At 34.6% G+C, this 17489-nt stretch overlaps 1 protein-coding gene across 2 annotated transcripts in view; it reads left to right on the top strand.

The window, feature by feature from the left end:
• UTP20 (UTP20 small subunit processome component) overlaps positions 1-17489 on the top strand; it is a 98129-nt gene that overhangs the window by 49538 nt on the left and 31102 nt on the right. For both annotated transcript variants that reach the window (XM_025881225.2, XM_073900414.1), the window contains exons 29-40: positions 385-464; positions 4695-4912; positions 5415-5559; positions 7015-7102; positions 7946-8089; positions 8286-8336; positions 8465-8617; positions 10579-10734; positions 11277-11417; positions 11860-11997; positions 15198-15337; positions 15577-15659. In XM_025881225.2, the coding sequence (XP_025737010.1) occupies positions 385-464; positions 4695-4912; positions 5415-5559; positions 7015-7102; positions 7946-8089; positions 8286-8336; positions 8465-8617; positions 10579-10734; positions 11277-11417; positions 11860-11997; positions 15198-15337; positions 15577-15659 (1537 nt within the window). The remainder of the gene's footprint in view (positions 1-384; positions 465-4694; positions 4913-5414; positions 5560-7014; positions 7103-7945; positions 8090-8285; positions 8337-8464; positions 8618-10578; positions 10735-11276; positions 11418-11859; positions 11998-15197; positions 15338-15576; positions 15660-17489) is intronic.

The raw sequence follows: 17489 nt of genomic DNA, 5'->3' as shown, positions 1-17489 counted from the left end.
TTGTTACATATTTCCTTGTTTGTAACCATTTTGTAATGATACCTGGTATAACTATAGCTAAAAAGACTATGGAGGAGACTTGATTTTAGGAATTCTAGCTGCTTGAGCTCTACTGTTTCTAACCAGTTGAAACCTAAAGTACCTCATTCCTTTTAAGTGTCTAGCACTTCCTTGCTCCATCTTTGCCATTTTTCCCAGGTAGATATTATTTAAGATTCCTTTATTTTTTCTTCAGTCTGTCCTTTAAATGTTAATCTCTGTCCCTTGGCTCTTTATCCTCTGGTGTGGTTTCTATACTTGTTCTGCTTTTTAGTTGTTTCCCCCCCACACACACAATTCTGTATGTGCTTTTATTTTGTATTCTGTTTTTATTTTGTGTCCTAGATCAGAAGGCTTGGATCTGAGAGTCAGTATTCTCCTACTCCTCTGCTGAAACTAATTAGTATCTGGAGCAGAAATGCAAGGTATGACCCTTTTTCTCCCACCTTTAAAAAGGACAGTGTTTTAGACCAATCTAGTCAAAATGAGTCAAGGTTACTAATAATATAATTTATGGTGAAATACCACAGGTGCCATTAAAGAGAATAAGGTAGCTGAATTTCAGAATACACAGGTTTAAAGAAAAATACAAGTTGCTGAACAGTGTAATCCAAGAAAAATACCTGTGCATGCATATAAATATAAAATGAAGTAGAAAATGTCTAGAAGGATACGTGAGAAACTGTTAATGTTACTATAGCATGTGGAGGTTTGGGTACCCCAGAACAGGGAAGAGGTACTTTTTATGATATTTTTGGAATGTTCACTTATAACTTTTAAAAAAGGGAAAAGTAGGTAAAATAACATTTTGCAATGTAAGTTAAAATTGTAGAGTATATATTCTAGCAAAACTTATGCATTTTTGCTAGTTTTACAGTTTCATTAATACTTAAAAATCAGAAGTATTGGAAATGATAGGGATGTTCTTCTAATCTGTAGTAATTGTTTCAGTAGTTTGATTTGGCCTGGGAAAGGGAAAAACAGAATGTGAAACATGGCAGATACAGGTTTCCCCTGCTATCTGAAAGTTCCTGTGAAACCGTTCATAAGCCGAGATGGCATAAAGCAAAGAAATAATTCCTATTAATTTATATGGAAGAATGTTTTAGTGTTTCTAGATCCAAAAAATAACTTCTCTTAGGCTTTTCCGATACCTTAGGTCACATCTTGCTAAGGGATGCACAAAATAAATCGAGATAAAGCGCAGATGCTCCCAGACACTGTTCACAGCTCTGGCGGCTGGATGCTGAGCTACGGAGTGTAGTTTCCAGGGAAGGAGCCTGACGGGGCCATTGTCGCTGCTCAAGAGGTGCATGCTGCCCCTGTAACGGCTCGCTGCAAAACAAATGGTGAAGGCTCTTTTCGCTTACCACCTTCTTTCACAAAACCAAAGTGGTATAATATGAACTTTCAAAAAGCCGGGGATACCTGTAGTTATGCCAACTATAAATATTCCTATTTTTTGCATGCTTGCTTAAAAATAAAAGCTGATTTGTAATTGGCATTCTGTGTCTTTTTCCCAGTTACCACTTAAAATCAGGAAAATTTCACAGGCTTTTTTAGTTTTTCTAGATGTCCTCCATTCTTGTAAAACTATGTCTAAATATACATAGAGTTCTCATAGTCATAAATCAACATCCTTTTGAGGACATTATGAGCTGTTTACAAGACCTTTATCTACAGATGGTTCAGAGATGCTTGTGTCACAGACCAAGTGCATATTTACTGAGTGTAGAAACCTATGTTGTTTATTTCAGTGATGGAAACAGACTTAAGTTTGCCCTGATCTGTTTTGAAAAAGAAAGGGAGAAATAAAAAAAAAAAAAAAATTTTTTTTTTTTTTTTACTACTGATTCAGTAAAGGTCAAGATTTTAATATCTTGGCATCAGTTTTTACAAAATTGGTATCATATTGTATAACCAACTTTTGATTTTATTTTTTTTCTTGTACCATTGTATCATGAACATTTCCCCATCATTAAATAGTCATCAGAAACAAACCAAAGACCTTGACATTGTCTTCCTCAGGAAAACCTGTTTGAAATATTTTTACGGGTAGTAAGGCCTCTTTTCATTTATCTCCCAACTTGAGAAAGCTGTTTCATATCTTGTCTTATAACTGGACATTTATAAGCAGCACTTCATAGGCATACTTGAGAAATGTTTTATAGCTGTATAATTTGCATGTCCTATGAAGGACTCTTTATCTGAGAACACTTGGCAATAGTGACTCCCTGTTATATTAGTTGGGTTCTTACTTAAGGTACAGATCCCCATCATTGGGTGCCACTTCATTGTACGTTCTGCAGTGTCTTTCTCATTATGGGTTGGAGAAAAATAGAAGCCACAGAGCAATAGAGGACGTAGGCTGCAGAACTTTTTTTTTTAATTTTCTATGTAACTCTTACCTGAAAGAAATCTTTAGAAGTATTGACTTCCCTTGAAATCTCCATAACAACAGATATGCGTGTATATTGTTGTGTGTGGAAGAATTTAAAAATGCATATTTCAGAACCACTTGATGGGAATGTGTCTCTTCAGTAAAAGAAAATTCTATTTTGAAGTATGGTTACCGTTTATATAGTGTCAGACATTCAAACAGGTTTTCATCTACAGAGAAGTCTAGCATTTTACTTTGTATTTGGACAGATGCAAGTAGAGCTGAACTATAGCCAGTATTTTCAAGCTCACAACTAAGGTTAAATTGTCTCAGAAATTAAGTGAACTCAGGACAATAAAAACTTGCTCACTAACTAGACTGATCATATCATCCTGACTATATTCCTGAGGGCGAAAAGAGATCCTATAAATAATTAAGCCAGGATAACCAAGATAAACTGGGACTGTCCCTGGCCACTCTCTCTGATAGCTGCTCCGGTTCTGACCACCATGACCCCCGCGTGGTTCCATCTCTTCCCCTGAGCTTCCCACTCGCGGAAGGGCCTGTGATTACATGCTGCCTTTAATGCACTCATTTCTTAATAGCTGACCTACCTAAAGCTCCCTGAGGGCAGAGACCATTTCTCATTTATTACTGTACCTTCCTCCACGGGGGGTTTGTACCCATCTTAATCCATGGTTAGTCAGTATTCATTATGTGTTGAAAGAGTGACTGAAATTTCTGACAGAGCTGTACACTTAAGCATGGAGCATGTCCAGGATACCCTGGCTTCAAGTTCTACTGCTGTTCAAGAAACACAGTTTGGTCACTTAGAAGTTGCACTGAATTTGAATGGGTTCTTGCTAGGACCTTGGCAGCAACTGAAAGCAGTCCTCTCACCTTTTGTGCTTGAAAACATGTTAAGACAACATACAGCATAGTGGTTAAGAGAACAGTCTCCAAAGCCACACAAACCTAGCTTCAAATCCTAGCACCACTGCATGTTCTTTGACAAAGTTGGCCTCTCCTCTCTGAGCCTCCATTTTACCACCTATAGCATAGAAATAATAGCAGTACCTACCTCACTGATAATAGAGATGGTAATGTGTAATACCATCTGCACTTTCTGTGTATACACGTCCAGTTACTGGCAAGCTCAAAAGTGTTTCTGTGGGTTCAAAATCTGGAAGGTTAAGAAAGTCATTGGCTTTGTGCCTGCCCACGCCATGCCCAGTATCTGTTGGACAAAGATGTATGAAAACAACCACTTAGAACTTTTCCTCAGTTTGTTAGTACTAAGTAAATTAAAAGTGTTTGAGCTCTTTTTCAAAGGATCATAAATTAGTAAAACTATCTGAATTTGTTTGGTTTTACCTTCTTGCTGATTGTTAAGAGGACTACATCCTTGACATAAAACAGTTGCTGGTTTGCCACTGGCTGGAAAGCCTTTGTGCTCTCTACCCTTGTTGGTGTGTTTCCTCTGGTTGGGATGCTTCTATCATTTGTGTGAGTCTTTCATCTTTCATACTTGGGGATGGATTCACCCACCTCTCCCAAAAAATGATCATGATCTCTGAATCTTGCATATCCTGATACAGCAAATATTTCTTTGGTCTGTACTCCTGATTCCCATGTTGTAGTGCATTGGTTTTTATGTGAGGGTATAAACGTTCACATTCTAGAAGGCTTATAATTGAAAAGTAGCCTGTCTTCAATACACTTCTTTTAGAAAAGGCTTAGACTGTGGTTCAAATCTCAGCTTTACTACTTACTAGCTGAGGCTTTAGACATGTCTCAGGTTTTTTAATCTGTAATGTGGGGACAATGTTACCACATTCTAGAGATGTTATGAGGATTAAATGAGAGATATACATAAAGTGCCTAAATAACATAATCTTTTGAGGTGCCTAGAATTATCCATCAAATTTTAGAATTTAAAGTAATTTCCCAGGCGCCTGGGTGGCTCAGTTGGTTAAGCCATTGCCTTCAGCTCAGGTCATGATCCTGGAGTCCCGGGATCGAGTCCCGCATCGGGCTCCCTGCTCGGCAGGGAGTCTGCTTCTCCCTCTGACCCTCCCCTCTCTCATGTTCTCTCTCTCTATCTCATTCTCTCTCTCAAATAAATAAATAAATAAATCTTTAAAAAAAAATAAATTCCCTTTTGATGTTCATACACATATATATTTAAACTCAGTATGAAAATGCATATGGAGCATGTTTTCAGAAATAAATATATTGAGAAATAAGATGACAATTTCAGTGTTTTTCCTTGCAGATATTTCCCTTTCCTGGCTAAACAGAAACCTGGGTACCCAGAGTGTGATATTCTGACCAACGTTTTTGCAATTCTCTCAGCAAAGAATCTCTCTGAAGCCACAGCCACTATTGTGATGGATATAGCTGATGACCTTCTTAACCTTCCAGATTTTGAACCCACAGAAACACTTTTGAGCTTGCCAGTAACTGGATGTGTATACACAGAAAGTGCAGATGGTATGTGTGCTATACAATGCAAATGATTCTTAGATTTCTGAAATAGCATTTGTGCCCTCAGAAAGGGAAAAAGTCAATACAATTTGATTCTTTTAATTACTTATATTATTAAAAAACTTTCTTTTCTCTATAAACAATTTTCTTTCCAGTGATAGAAATTCAGAATTATGCTCCAGAGAGCTCAACTGTCCATCAGGAAATTATTAAATGACTTCCACTGTCATGTCTCTGAATTCTTCCTGTCAAATTATCCTAACAGTTCTTTTACTACCAAAAATGGCTTGCATAAAGCCCCAGGGGTCTCTCATATCAATTTTTAATTTAGCTAATAAAACAGCTATTGTGACTAAGAAAAAAGTGATTTAATCTTTAGAGTTGAAATTTATTAAATTTTTGTGAAAACTGAGTGCTCTCCTTGTCTGTCATTATGAAGATAGTGTATGATTATCCTTTAAGAGAATAGTTAATTAAAATAAAAACATTTATCACTTTTTTTTTTCAGAGTCTGTCACGTTGGGAGGACAGTTAATTCTACCTCATGTTCCTGCAATTCTCCAGTATTTCAGCAAAACCACAATAAGTGCAGAAAAGGTGAAAAAGAAGAAGAATAGGGCACAAGTCAGTAAGGAACTTGGCATTCTGTCAAAGTAAGTGATATATTGGTCCTTAAAAGATAACAATACTATCCGTGGTTTTAATTTTTGCTAAATTATATCTAGTTTTTCAATTATTTTAATGTGGTAATAAGCTGAAAAGATTTTCAGTAGTTTTAAATGTCCTTCATTTTTAAGTTAATATAGAATTCTGTTTCTCTGCCAGAATATTCATTAGAAAACTTTTATGGCATCTGCCTTCATTTTATTATGAGAGAAGAGTCTTCAAAATTCTAAACTTGACTAACAGATTTATATATTTTGTTCAGTTACAGTTTTGATTTACATGAGATCACATTTTTCCTATTTTTTTTAGTTTAATTGTTAAAAAATAATTCATTTAAAAGAGCAGGTTGTGTTTGTTTTGTTTATTTGTTTTTTAAGGTAAAGATCTTGCAAGGATTTTTAAAGATTCTTTTTGGCAATAGACCTAGTAATATATAATTGAGATTTCTGTAGCAAGGTTGATAAACTTACAGAATGTAAAAAATGTTTCCATTTAAACTCTTAAATTGTTACAGGACTTAGCTGTTTAAAAGTTTGTTTTTTCTGTGACCTCAACAACAACAAAAAGTGATATATTAGAATCTTTCAGGAACTTCTTTGAAATGTTTTATTTATACTATTGTATTTCTAAGTTATGCAGAATGGGAAACCACACAAAATACACTCATTAAATTTTATCACAGGCTGTGTGGTAGTGCAAAGTGGATGAGAGATTAGGCACCAGAAAGACCAGGGTTTGAAAGGTCTGCTCTACCATTTCTTAGCTGTGTGATGTCAGCTTCTCTGAGTCTCAGTTTTCTTTGGGCAAAATGGGGCTAAAAATAATTCCTACATTGAAGGGTATCGTGGGAGTTAAATCGAAATACTGTACATAAAGCCTTAAACAAGTCTTGGCACTAAAAAATGTTATTTTCTTTGTAAAATAAGAAATTATTGTCAAAAAAATTAAAAAATTTAAAAAAAATTTTTTTAAAGATTTTATTTATTTATTAGAGAGAGAGAATGACAGATAGAAAGCACGAGAGGGAAGAGGGTCAGAGGGAGAAGCAGACTCCCTGCTGAGCAGGAAGCCCAATGTGGGACTCGATCCCGGGACTCCAGGATCATGACCTGAGCCGAAGGCAGTCACTTAACCAACTGAGCCACCCAGACGCCCAAAAATAAAAAAATTTTTTAAAAATTACTAATTGTTAGATTATAGCATCGGAGTTTACTATAACCCACGTACAAAATCAGATGTTATAAGAGAAATAGAATAGTAGCCATGAGCCTGAAGTTGGAGAGAAATAAAAGTGGACACTGCTATAAGTCAGTTAAACTTTTCCTACATGAACACATAAAAGCCACCTGTGTATGTAACATGTTTTTCTACAAAAAGTTTAACTTTTTAGAGAAGTACTCTTGTGTTATCTTCCTTACATATCAGTATTTCCCCTTCTCTAGGATCAGCAAGTTCATCAGAGACAAAGAACAAAGTTCTCTACTCATTACACTTCTTCTTCCTTTCCTTCACCGTGGCAATATTGCTCAGGTACAAATTCACAGGACATTGGCTTTGTCTTTAAAGTGGCACTTCATTATTAAGGTTTAGCCATGAGCGGTAATTTCATTGGTTTGATTCTGTGATGTATTTGCAAAAAGACTTTATACAGAAATATAAAATTAAAAATAGAGAAGAAACATTGGGACAGAGGTAGGAATGAGGGTGAGCAAGAAGGTAGAAGCACCATCATCAGTCCTAAAAGTCATTTTCCTTTCTTTAGCTTCCAGTCCATTTCAGGATTTTTTTTTCCTCTCTCACTTTAATCAATAACAAATCTGGAACCCAAGAAATGCATTGTATAATCTTAAATATGGATCACAGTTAAAGAACTGAATGAAAAGTCAGTCTATATTAATATTACATGCAGCTAAGAGTTTCTAAAATGATTTTCAAACCTTAGTTCAATCTCAAGTCAGAGTCTTCCCATGGCTCAAACTCGGTAAGACCTTAGTAGCTACACTGAACATCTCTTACCACATAGTAATTCAGTATAGAAGACCACAGATCTGTAGACAACCAGAAGTGTGTATTTTTCTTCAACAAGCTCATTTTTCTTGGCCCTTTTTGGACTAGACATAGAAGAAATTATGTTCCAAAACCATGTGTCTTTTTCTATTAGAATTAAAGGAAGAAACTGTTAGTGGACATTATTGTGGATTTTATGTTAAGTTAAAATGCTAAGAACTTTTAAAGGCCTGTGAAATAACTTTTCTAATTACTACTTCTGCTTCTTAGTGATAATTGTTTGTTTTTTGTGCTGTAATATTAAAGCCAAGTTGACCAGTTTTCTAAATTACTGAAATGTAATTTCTCTTAATATTTCTTCTTAAGGATACAGAGGTTGATATTTTGGTGACAGTACAAAACCTGTTGAAACATTGTCTGGAGCCTACAAGCTTCCTCAAGCCTCTAGCAAAACTCTTTTCGGTTATTAAAAATAAGTTGTCAAGACAATTGCTTTGTACAGTTTTCCAGGTCTGTAATGCCCATTTCTACCCCCAAACCACCCCTTTTTAAAAAGATAACTATGACATGTAACACATATTAACAGCTTTCTTGTTGTCAACATGATGTTTCATATAAATTTGAGAGGAAAGGGGGAGTTGAAGGGAGGAGGGCAGAAAAGTTAAGGTTTTATTCAATAATAATATACTGTTTTCATTCCTTTTAGACTCTTTCTGATTTTGAGAGTGGATTAAAATATATTACTGATATTGTCAAGGTAAGAGAGAAAGTCTTATATTTCTCTTTTACTTCAAAAGTATTATCATTTTTGTTTATTTAAGATTTATATACCTTCATCTCTGTTTTCAGTGTTTCATAGTATTTCAATGTTTTCATTTCTTGTAGCTTAACGCCTTTGATCAAAGACATCTTGATGATATCAACTTTGATGTTCGCTTCTCAACATTCCAGACCATCATTTCTTATATTAAAGAGATGCAAACTGTGGATGTTAACTACCTAATTCCAGTTATGCATAATTGTTTCTATAATATGGAGGTAGGTTTTTATAGCAAAAATTTATGGATTGTTTTTCATTGTTTTGATAATACAACTACATGACCTGATTTCTTAATTTGTATTTTGAGCAAGACAAAGATTTTTTTTTTTAAAGATTTTATTTATTTATTTGAGAGAGTGAGAATGAGAGAGAGAGAGCACATGAGAGGGGGGAGGGTTAGAGGGAGAAGCAGGCTCCTCGCTGAGCAGGGAGCCCGATGCGGGACTCGATCCCGGGACTCCAGGATCATGACCTGAGCCAAAGGCAGTTGCTTAACCAACTGAGCCACCCAGGCGCCCCAAGACAAAGATTTTTGTGTAAAATTTCTTTTAGCTGCAGACTATTTTGTTTGGTGAAGACCATATTGTTATTGTCGTGATTTAAAAGACATATATTTTGAATAAAATAATACATGTGGAAGCACTTTGAAAAATCCATAAGCTGTGTATTAGAATAGGAAAATTCATAGAGACAGAAAGTAAATTAGTAGTTAACTAGGGCTGCCAGGGGAGGGAGGAATGGGAACCGGGGGGAGGACTTATGATTGATACAGGGTTTTATTTTGGGCGGGATGAAAAATGTTCTGAAGTTAGATAGTGGTAGTGGTTGCACAACCTTATGAATATACTAAAAACCATTGAATTATACACTTTAAAAGGGTGAATTTTATAGTATTTCAATTACATCTCAGTTTTTTGTTGAAGTTTCGTCACTATATTATTTCGTCACTATATTATATGTACATAACATATAATATGTATATTATATTACTTTTATTGATACAGTATAGGGTTTGGACTATATTAAGTACCATGTTGCTGAACTGAATTAAAACCCAAAACTGGGGAGAATGGAACACTTGATTTGTAGTTAACTATGTAATGGCATCAGTAATCTCTTTGTGGCGTTTCATAATTATTCATCTGATATTAATGATTATGTAATATGTGAAAAAGTAATCTCCCCATTTGGGGCTAATTCTTCATATTTAATGTCAAATTCTAGCACAAAGAACTCCAAATCACTGCCTGGTTGGCTGAGTTGACAATACTTCTTTCTCCACGTTCACTACCTACATTGTTCAAACCAGGAACTAGAGCACAACTAACCAGAATTATACCACCCAAATCTGTCATTTTCAGTTACACATTATATTGAATATTGAAAACTGGCTTTAGTGAACCTTTCGTTCTGTTTGAGAAATAAAACTAATCAAAAAGTCTATTTCACTGTATTTTCCAAATCAGAGTGTCACTTCTCAATAAGCATGATTTTTCAGAGTTATTTACTACAGGCATACCTCATTTTATCATGCTTTGCAGATACTGTGTTTTTGGGTTTTGGGTTTTTTTTTCTTTTTTCTTTTTTCTTTTTTTTTTACAAACTGAAGGTTTGTGGCAACGGTGCTTTGAACAAGTCTTATCAGTGCCATTTTTCCAACAGCACTTGCTGATTTTATCTCTGTGTCCCGTTATGTTGATTCTCACAGTATTTCAAACTTTTTCATTATGATTATATTTGTTACAATGATTTGCGATCAGTGATTATGATGCACTGAAATCACAGATCATGGTGTTTTTTAATTAAGTTATATACCTTGTTTTTTTAGACATAATGCTTTTACAAACTTAATAGACTACAGTATAGTGTAAACATAACTTTTACATGCACTGGGAGACCAAAAAATTAATTTATTTATTTCACTTTATTACGATTTTCATTTTGCTGTGGTGGTCTGGAACCAAACTCACAATATCTCTGAGGTATACCTGCATATTCCTCACAGCCCTACATTTGGTTCTTCCTTAGGTATGATGTACTTGGCGGACATTTCTTAGGAGGGATCTTTACGTAGAGGAGTGGCAACATTTTGTAAACTCTTCCATTGGGAAATAATATTCCATATTATAGTTATTACACAGAATAATTTGTTTTGTTTTGTTTCTTTTCCTGTTTCCAGTTAGGAGACATGTCTTTAAGTGATAATGCCAGCATGTGCCTGATGAGTATCATCAAAAAACTAGCTGCTCTGAACGTCACAGAAAAAGAATATAGGGAAATCATTCATCGTTCACTCCTGGAGAAGTTGAGGAAAGGATTGAAGAGCCAGACAGAGGTATTGGGGTTTTCAATTGTATCTTTGTCTTTTACGTGCTACTGTTGTGGGTTTTGGTTTTGTTTTTATTTTTCCCTACTTCGACTGTTGTTGAAAAGCAGTCAGACTTAGTACATTTAATTAAAATACTTGATTGCATAAATACTCACCAAACTCTTAAAAGGACAGTAGGAATAGAAAGGAGAGTGATCACTTCTGATCTTATAGTTTGTGTTTACAGTAGGAATGTTTTACTTTAAAAAAAAAATTAAAAAAATTATACGGGCTTTTTTGTGTGTCTCTTTATATTATCTAGAAAGCAAATTCTTTTTTTTTTAAAGATTTTATTTATTTATTTGAGAGAGAGAATGAGAGAGAGAGAGCATGAGAGGGGGTTGGGTCAGAGGGAGAAGCAGACTGGGAGCCTGATGCGGGACTCGATCCCAGGACTCCAGGATCATGACCTGAGCCGAAGGCAGTCACTTAACCAACTGAGCCACCCAGGCGCCCTAGAAAGCAAATTCTTAAAAAAATATTTTTTTTTCTCAACTTGGCATTTGCAGAATATACAACAGGATTATACCACAGTGCTTTCCTGTTTAGTTCAAACCTTTCCAGATCAACCAGAATTTAAAGACTTGGTACAGCTTACTGATTGCCATGATCCAGAAATGGACTTCTTTGAGAATATGAAGCACATTCAGGTAGAAGACACTTCCGTGTTGTTTTTTTTTTTCTGCCTATAAAATAAGCATTTCAAACTGTTCTATCTCATGTAAAAAGATATATTAATTTTCCAAAAAGTTTTGAGCCTCTCATTCCTTGGTCTTCATGATCGTCAGTCAAATTAGCACAGGAAATGATCATTTTCCTGGGGTCTTTTCATGGTATCATAAACCACAATAATAGTGTCACATTTCTCTGCCATTTCCTAAGAAGTACATAAATGTTTTAGGATCCATTGTTAAATAAATGCTATGGATTATAGCTCTGGAAACAAATCAAGGCACAGGTGTTTGTTCATGTAACACATGGACTGTATTTCACTCCTTTAATCTTTTCATGGAAAAGGAACATGATACTAAAATGGAGCTTGTTGTAGGTGAGTGTATTCAGTAACTAATTCTTATTTTATCTAACTCATAGATCCACAGAAGAGCAAGAGCCTTGAAGAAACTGGCAAAACAACTAATGGAAGGCAAAGTTGTGCTTTCTTCTAAAGCTCTTCAGAATTACATCATGCCTTATGCCATGACTCCAATTTTTGATGAGAAAATGCTCAAGGTAGGACATTAGATCTAGAAACCGTTAACTTCTACCCATACCATGACACTTTTCCAAAGTGCCTGTGGGGTTGGTAACATCCATATTGATGTTGTCACAATAATTAGAGACTTAAAATAGTTCTGATGCCCTTAGAATTGTACTTGGCACATAGTAAATGCTCTATAAATGGTAGTTGTAATTTTTATTTTCACTATTATTAGCCCACAAAGGCCAACCACAAAATATTTCCCCTCTTAGAAATAAATGATCACATTACTAACCTAGTATACTCTTATTTTTGTATCATAGGACTTAATTCTGGTAAATGCCATTAATCAGCAGAATCATTGTTTTCCCAAATGGCTCATAAGAAATGAAGTTAAATAATAGCTACCTTTTCTTTAGCTTTGTACCAGATACAGGAACTATTCTAAGTACTTTATATAATCTTACTTCATCATCACCCCAGCTTAACCCTATAGGGACTGTTGTCACTATTTTACAGGAAAGTAAACTGGGAATAAGTGAGGTATTTAAATTTCTTAGAGACATACAGAATGAGAATCAGTGTTTGAACTTAGGACTGTCTTCACTATTATACTACATAGTGCCAAAAACAGTGCCTGGCACATTGTAAGGCCTTGATAGATTATTGTTTAGAATAATGAAAGACAGTACCCAGAAATTTAAGTCTAATTGAGGTGATATCAGGAGTTGTGACTTGAATTTATGCTGTGTTGATCACATAGTGTTGTGCAAAGTTAGGTTTCCCCTGTTGTTTCAAAAGTTTTTAAAGAATTACCTAAGTAAATAAAAGAATACTCCCCAAAATTCCAGTTTAAAAGTCAGTAGGCACAACCAACTTATACTTTGATGGCGGTAAAATAGGAAAGAGGTGTAGATGGAAAAAATAAGTTATATTTAGTTTTGGTTGATGTTAACTTGGTATATCCTTTTAGTTTTATTTTTAACACATTGTGACTTTATATTTACAGTTGGTTTCTGGTAGATAGCATACAACTGGGTCTTGGCGGTTTTATCAAATCTGACAATCTCTGCCTTTTAATTGGTTTTAGGCCATTTACATTTAATATCACTATTAATATGTTAGGTTTAAATTGTTGATGTTGTTATTTATTTTCCATTTGTCCCTCTTTTTTCTTTCCTTGTATTGAATTAATTGGATTTTTTAAATGATTTTATTTTCTCTGTTGGCTTACTAGTTATCATGGAGCTTTTTTTTTTTTTTTTGTAGATTTTACCTCTGTATCAGTTTTAAACCACACCACACGTTGTTGTTGTTTTTGCTTTAAACAGTCAATTATTGGGGCGCCTAGGAGGCTCAGTCATTTAAACGTCTGCTTTCAGCTCAGGTCATGATCCCAGGGTTCTGGGATCGAATTCCACATCTGCCTCCTTGCTCAGTGGGGAGGCTGCTTCTCCCTCTGCCCTTCCCCCTGCTTGTGCTTTGTCTCTCTATATCTCAAATAAATAAATAAGATCTTTAAAAGAATAAACAATTATCTTTTAAAGAAATCTTTCAAAGTAAGGAAAGATCTTTTATATTTGCTTACATATTTATAATTTCTGGTCACTTCCAATTAATTATAATTTTCCAATCATTCCTTTGGGTAGATCCAGATATATTCCTGTATCATTTTACTCCTTATAGGAAGGAAGACCTCCTTCAGATTTTTTGTAGCAAAACTTGTGGTGAATTCTTTCAGTTCTTATTTGTCTTTTCTCATTTTTGCTTTTATAAGTAATGTTTCTAGGTATGGAATTCTAGATTAACAGGTTTTTTTTCCTTTCTGGTCTTTAAAGACAATTGCTCTATTGTCTTCTGGCTTATATCATTTCCAAAAAGAAGTCATTCCTATCTTTATTACTCTGAGTGTAATGTATCTTTTTTTTTTTTCTGACTGCCTTGAAAATTTTCTCTATCACTGGTTTTAAGCCATTTGATTACAATGTGCCTTAGTGTAGTTTCCTTCATGTTTCTTATGTTTGGGGTTTGTTGAGCTTCTTGGAGCTATTGAGTTGTAGTGTTCTTCAAATTTGTAAATTTTGGCCATTATTTATTCAAGGATACTTTTGGGTCCCCTTCTTGATTTTGGAGACCCCAGTGTATATTAGGCCACTCAAAGTTGTTTCAGACACACTGAGGCTCTTTTTTTTTTTTCCATTATTTTTTTTTCTGGGTTTCATTTTGTTTCATTTTTGTATTACTGTGTCTTTAAGTTTACTGCTTTTCTTCAGAGTCTAATCTGCTTTTAATCCTATCCAGTGTGTCTTCCCTCCCAGAACTGTTTTCCATTTCTAGATGTTCAGTTTGGGCCTTTTTTATATCTTACCTCTCTTTTCTTAACATGTTCTTGCTTTCCTCTCCCTTTTTGACCTTATGGAATGTAATTTTATCATTTGTCTTACTGCCTTTGTCTACTATAAGTCTATCATCTGTGTCATTTTGGGGTCTCTTTCAACTAGTTGATTTTTCTTCTCATGAGATGTGTTTTTCTGCTTCTTGGTATGCCTATGCGGCTTACTCTGTATAGCTCTCTCCTGTCTGGTGCTTTGCCCTGTAGACTCTAGCTGCCATAGCCTCAGCTCTGTCTCCTTATATCAGGGAGATCACTGGGCCCTTGTTGGGTTTCTCCTCCTGTGCTTGACACTGTGAATTAGGGCAATTATAAGACACACTTCATTTGTTGCCATACTCTCAGGGAGCACTGAACTGTACTGTTTGATGTCCAAAGTCTGAAAACTGCTATTTCATATATTTTTGTCTACTTTTCTAGTTTAAGGTATGAGGGTAAATCCAGTCCCTGTTCTCTATGATGTCATGAAAGAGATGTCTCCAACATAATGTACTGTTGAATGCTGAACTGTGTGTTAAAGTTAACTTTAGTGTTTGTCAACTTTTACATATGAATTTACTTCATTCACAGTCTGTAGGCTTGAACCCATCAGAGAGGTCTGAGTGGAAAAAAAAACCCAAAGTGTATTAATACCATTTAATTAAAATACAGTTTCATTCCTTTAATTGACAGTGTCTTTTCTTAGAGCTAGGTGGGGCGGGGGGTGGAGTATAGCTTGGTCATTCCTTCCTTTCTGTAATTGCTGATCACCTACTATCTAAGCTTTTTAATGTATGAAATTGGCTCTGTATTTTGTTAGTAAATGTAATTCTGTGTTGATATTCTTGATATGTTTTACAGCATGAAAATATAACCATTGCTGCCACAGAAGTTATTGGAGCTATTTGCAGACATCTCTCTTGGTCAGCATATATCTATTACTTGAAACATTTCATTCATGTTTTACAGACAGGACAGATCAATCAAAAGCTGGGTGTCAGGTATGTATGGTCAAACTTCTTTGTTCTTTAAAATGTCAGTTTTGGATTATTTCTTGAAGTAGTCTTGCTCATCTCAGTTTACTTTTACCTTGTATTGAGGTTATGTTAATGTTTGTTAACATCAAAAATAACTAAAACTGGTAAAAGTAATATTAATGTTTGTAAGCCTTTAAATGTTTACTTTTAATCAAATGATGTGAATCAAGCAAACATTTCTGTGTACCTTCTTTTTTTAACAGTTTGCTAGTAATAGTGTTAGAAGCATTCCACTTTGACCACAAAACTCTTGAAGAACAAGTGAGAAAAATCCAGAATGATGAAAGTAAGTTTTTGAAACTTTCTTAAACTAAATTTCCATTCTGCTCTTGGATAATTGATGATGATGAATTAAAGATGGCAAAATTCAGCTTACCACCCTTTTCTGCTCCTAGAGCAGTGACCAGTGAATGAGTCAGGAGGAAGTTAAAGCAGATGGTTTGAGTATTTGTGTAAAAACTTATTTAACAATAGAGAAGGCCAGTCTAAATTATATGGGCAAAAAATCTGAGCTGTAGACTATTTATATAGAAATCCAATTTTACCACCTGCATGTATGAAAAGAACATTAAGCAATGAATGCAAAGAAAGTATAAGGAAATAATTAAAAAGTAGAGCAACAGTTAATGAAATATAAAGTAGATACAATAAGAAAGGATCATCATAGCTAAAAATAATTTTAGATATTTGAAAAAATTATAAATTGGCAAAGCTCTTTCAAAATTGGTCAGTAAAAATAGAAGGCATAAAAACATTATGAATTTTAAAAGATCACAATTAAATGAAAAAGGTTAAATAATGTTATGATCTTTATACTTAAAAATTTGAATACTTGAGTGAGACATACAAATTCTTAGAAAAATAAAATACAAAAGCTGGCTTTAGAAGAAATAGAAAATCTGGGTGTATCTCTAACCACTAAAGAAATTGACTATAGTTTAAAAACCTCTTGATGAAAATACCAGGTTCACACTGTTTTATAGGCAAGTTCTACAAATATTTAAGGAATTTCAACCTTATGCCTGCCATTTCAGATGATTGATAAAGGAAGCTCCCACCAACTCATGAAGTTGGTATACTTGGTTAATGGAATTTAACATATTAGCATGCAAAAAACATGTGGTCATCTAAAGAGACACAAGGGAAACATTTGATTAAATTCAGTATCTATTGATATCAAATAAGGAATAATTAGAAATTTCCTTAACCTATTAAAAGAAAAGAATGAACACTTAAATGGGCCAATAGGCTAATTGTTTTTGCTAAAGACATTGAAATATTCTGGCTCTCAGTTTGCACTACTCCAACATTCCTTCCTATTCAAAATTTTCTAATTCTTTGATTCACAGTAAAATCACTGTAGAGCCACACTAATAGCAAAGACTGGCTTGAATTTGTAGGAACTATGTATGTTTTAAACTATTAATGTACTACAGCCCCTTAACGGTTTATTTTCAGGCAGTGGAATCTGCATTTTGCAATTTTGCATAAACAGAAACATTAAAAATTAAGATACTTAATTTGCTTAACTATCTCTTTTCTTCTTAGATATGACTGAAGTTTGAAACATTTATTGAGCACCTTCTATGACCTGGACCTTTATATAGACATTATCTTATTTGTTTTCATAAGAATCTTACAAGAACCTTAGTTGTTAGTTACCCCATCGTTTTTGATATGAGAAATTACAGTTCAGAAGTGTAAAGTAACTTTTCCAAAGCTACATGGCCAGTAAACAAAATAAAGACTAATAGCTACCATTTTTGAAAGTCAGTGAAGTGTCAGAAACATATTTTGGGTGCATTACAGACTTTTTATCTCATTTAATCCTCACACAATAGCCTTGTAAGGTAGGTGCCATCTTCAGCTTACCAATAAAGAATCCAGAGCCTATGCTGGTCACATGGCTTATTAGCAGAGCCAAGCCGGGACTTGTCCCACAGTACTGTACTGCCTAATTTTCTTTAATAAACTGGACCCTATAGTAAGGGACATTTCCACATGACAACTGTTGGCTGCCATTATGATTTTCATGCTCATGAGTATAGGTTTTTGTTTTTGGAAACCTCCAACCACAGTACTTTAGAAGCTTTCTTTTGGTTAAGACCCTCCTCCC

The sequence above is a fragment of the Callorhinus ursinus genome, unplaced genomic scaffold (genome assembly GCF_003265705.2).
Source record: "Callorhinus ursinus isolate GAN/ISIS: 27379988/994484 unplaced genomic scaffold, GSC_fseal_2.0 scaffold14, whole genome shotgun sequence".
Classification (NCBI taxonomy): domain Eukaryota; kingdom Metazoa; phylum Chordata; class Mammalia; order Carnivora; family Otariidae; genus Callorhinus; species Callorhinus ursinus.
This window is presented reverse-complemented; position numbering and strand designations above follow the sequence as displayed.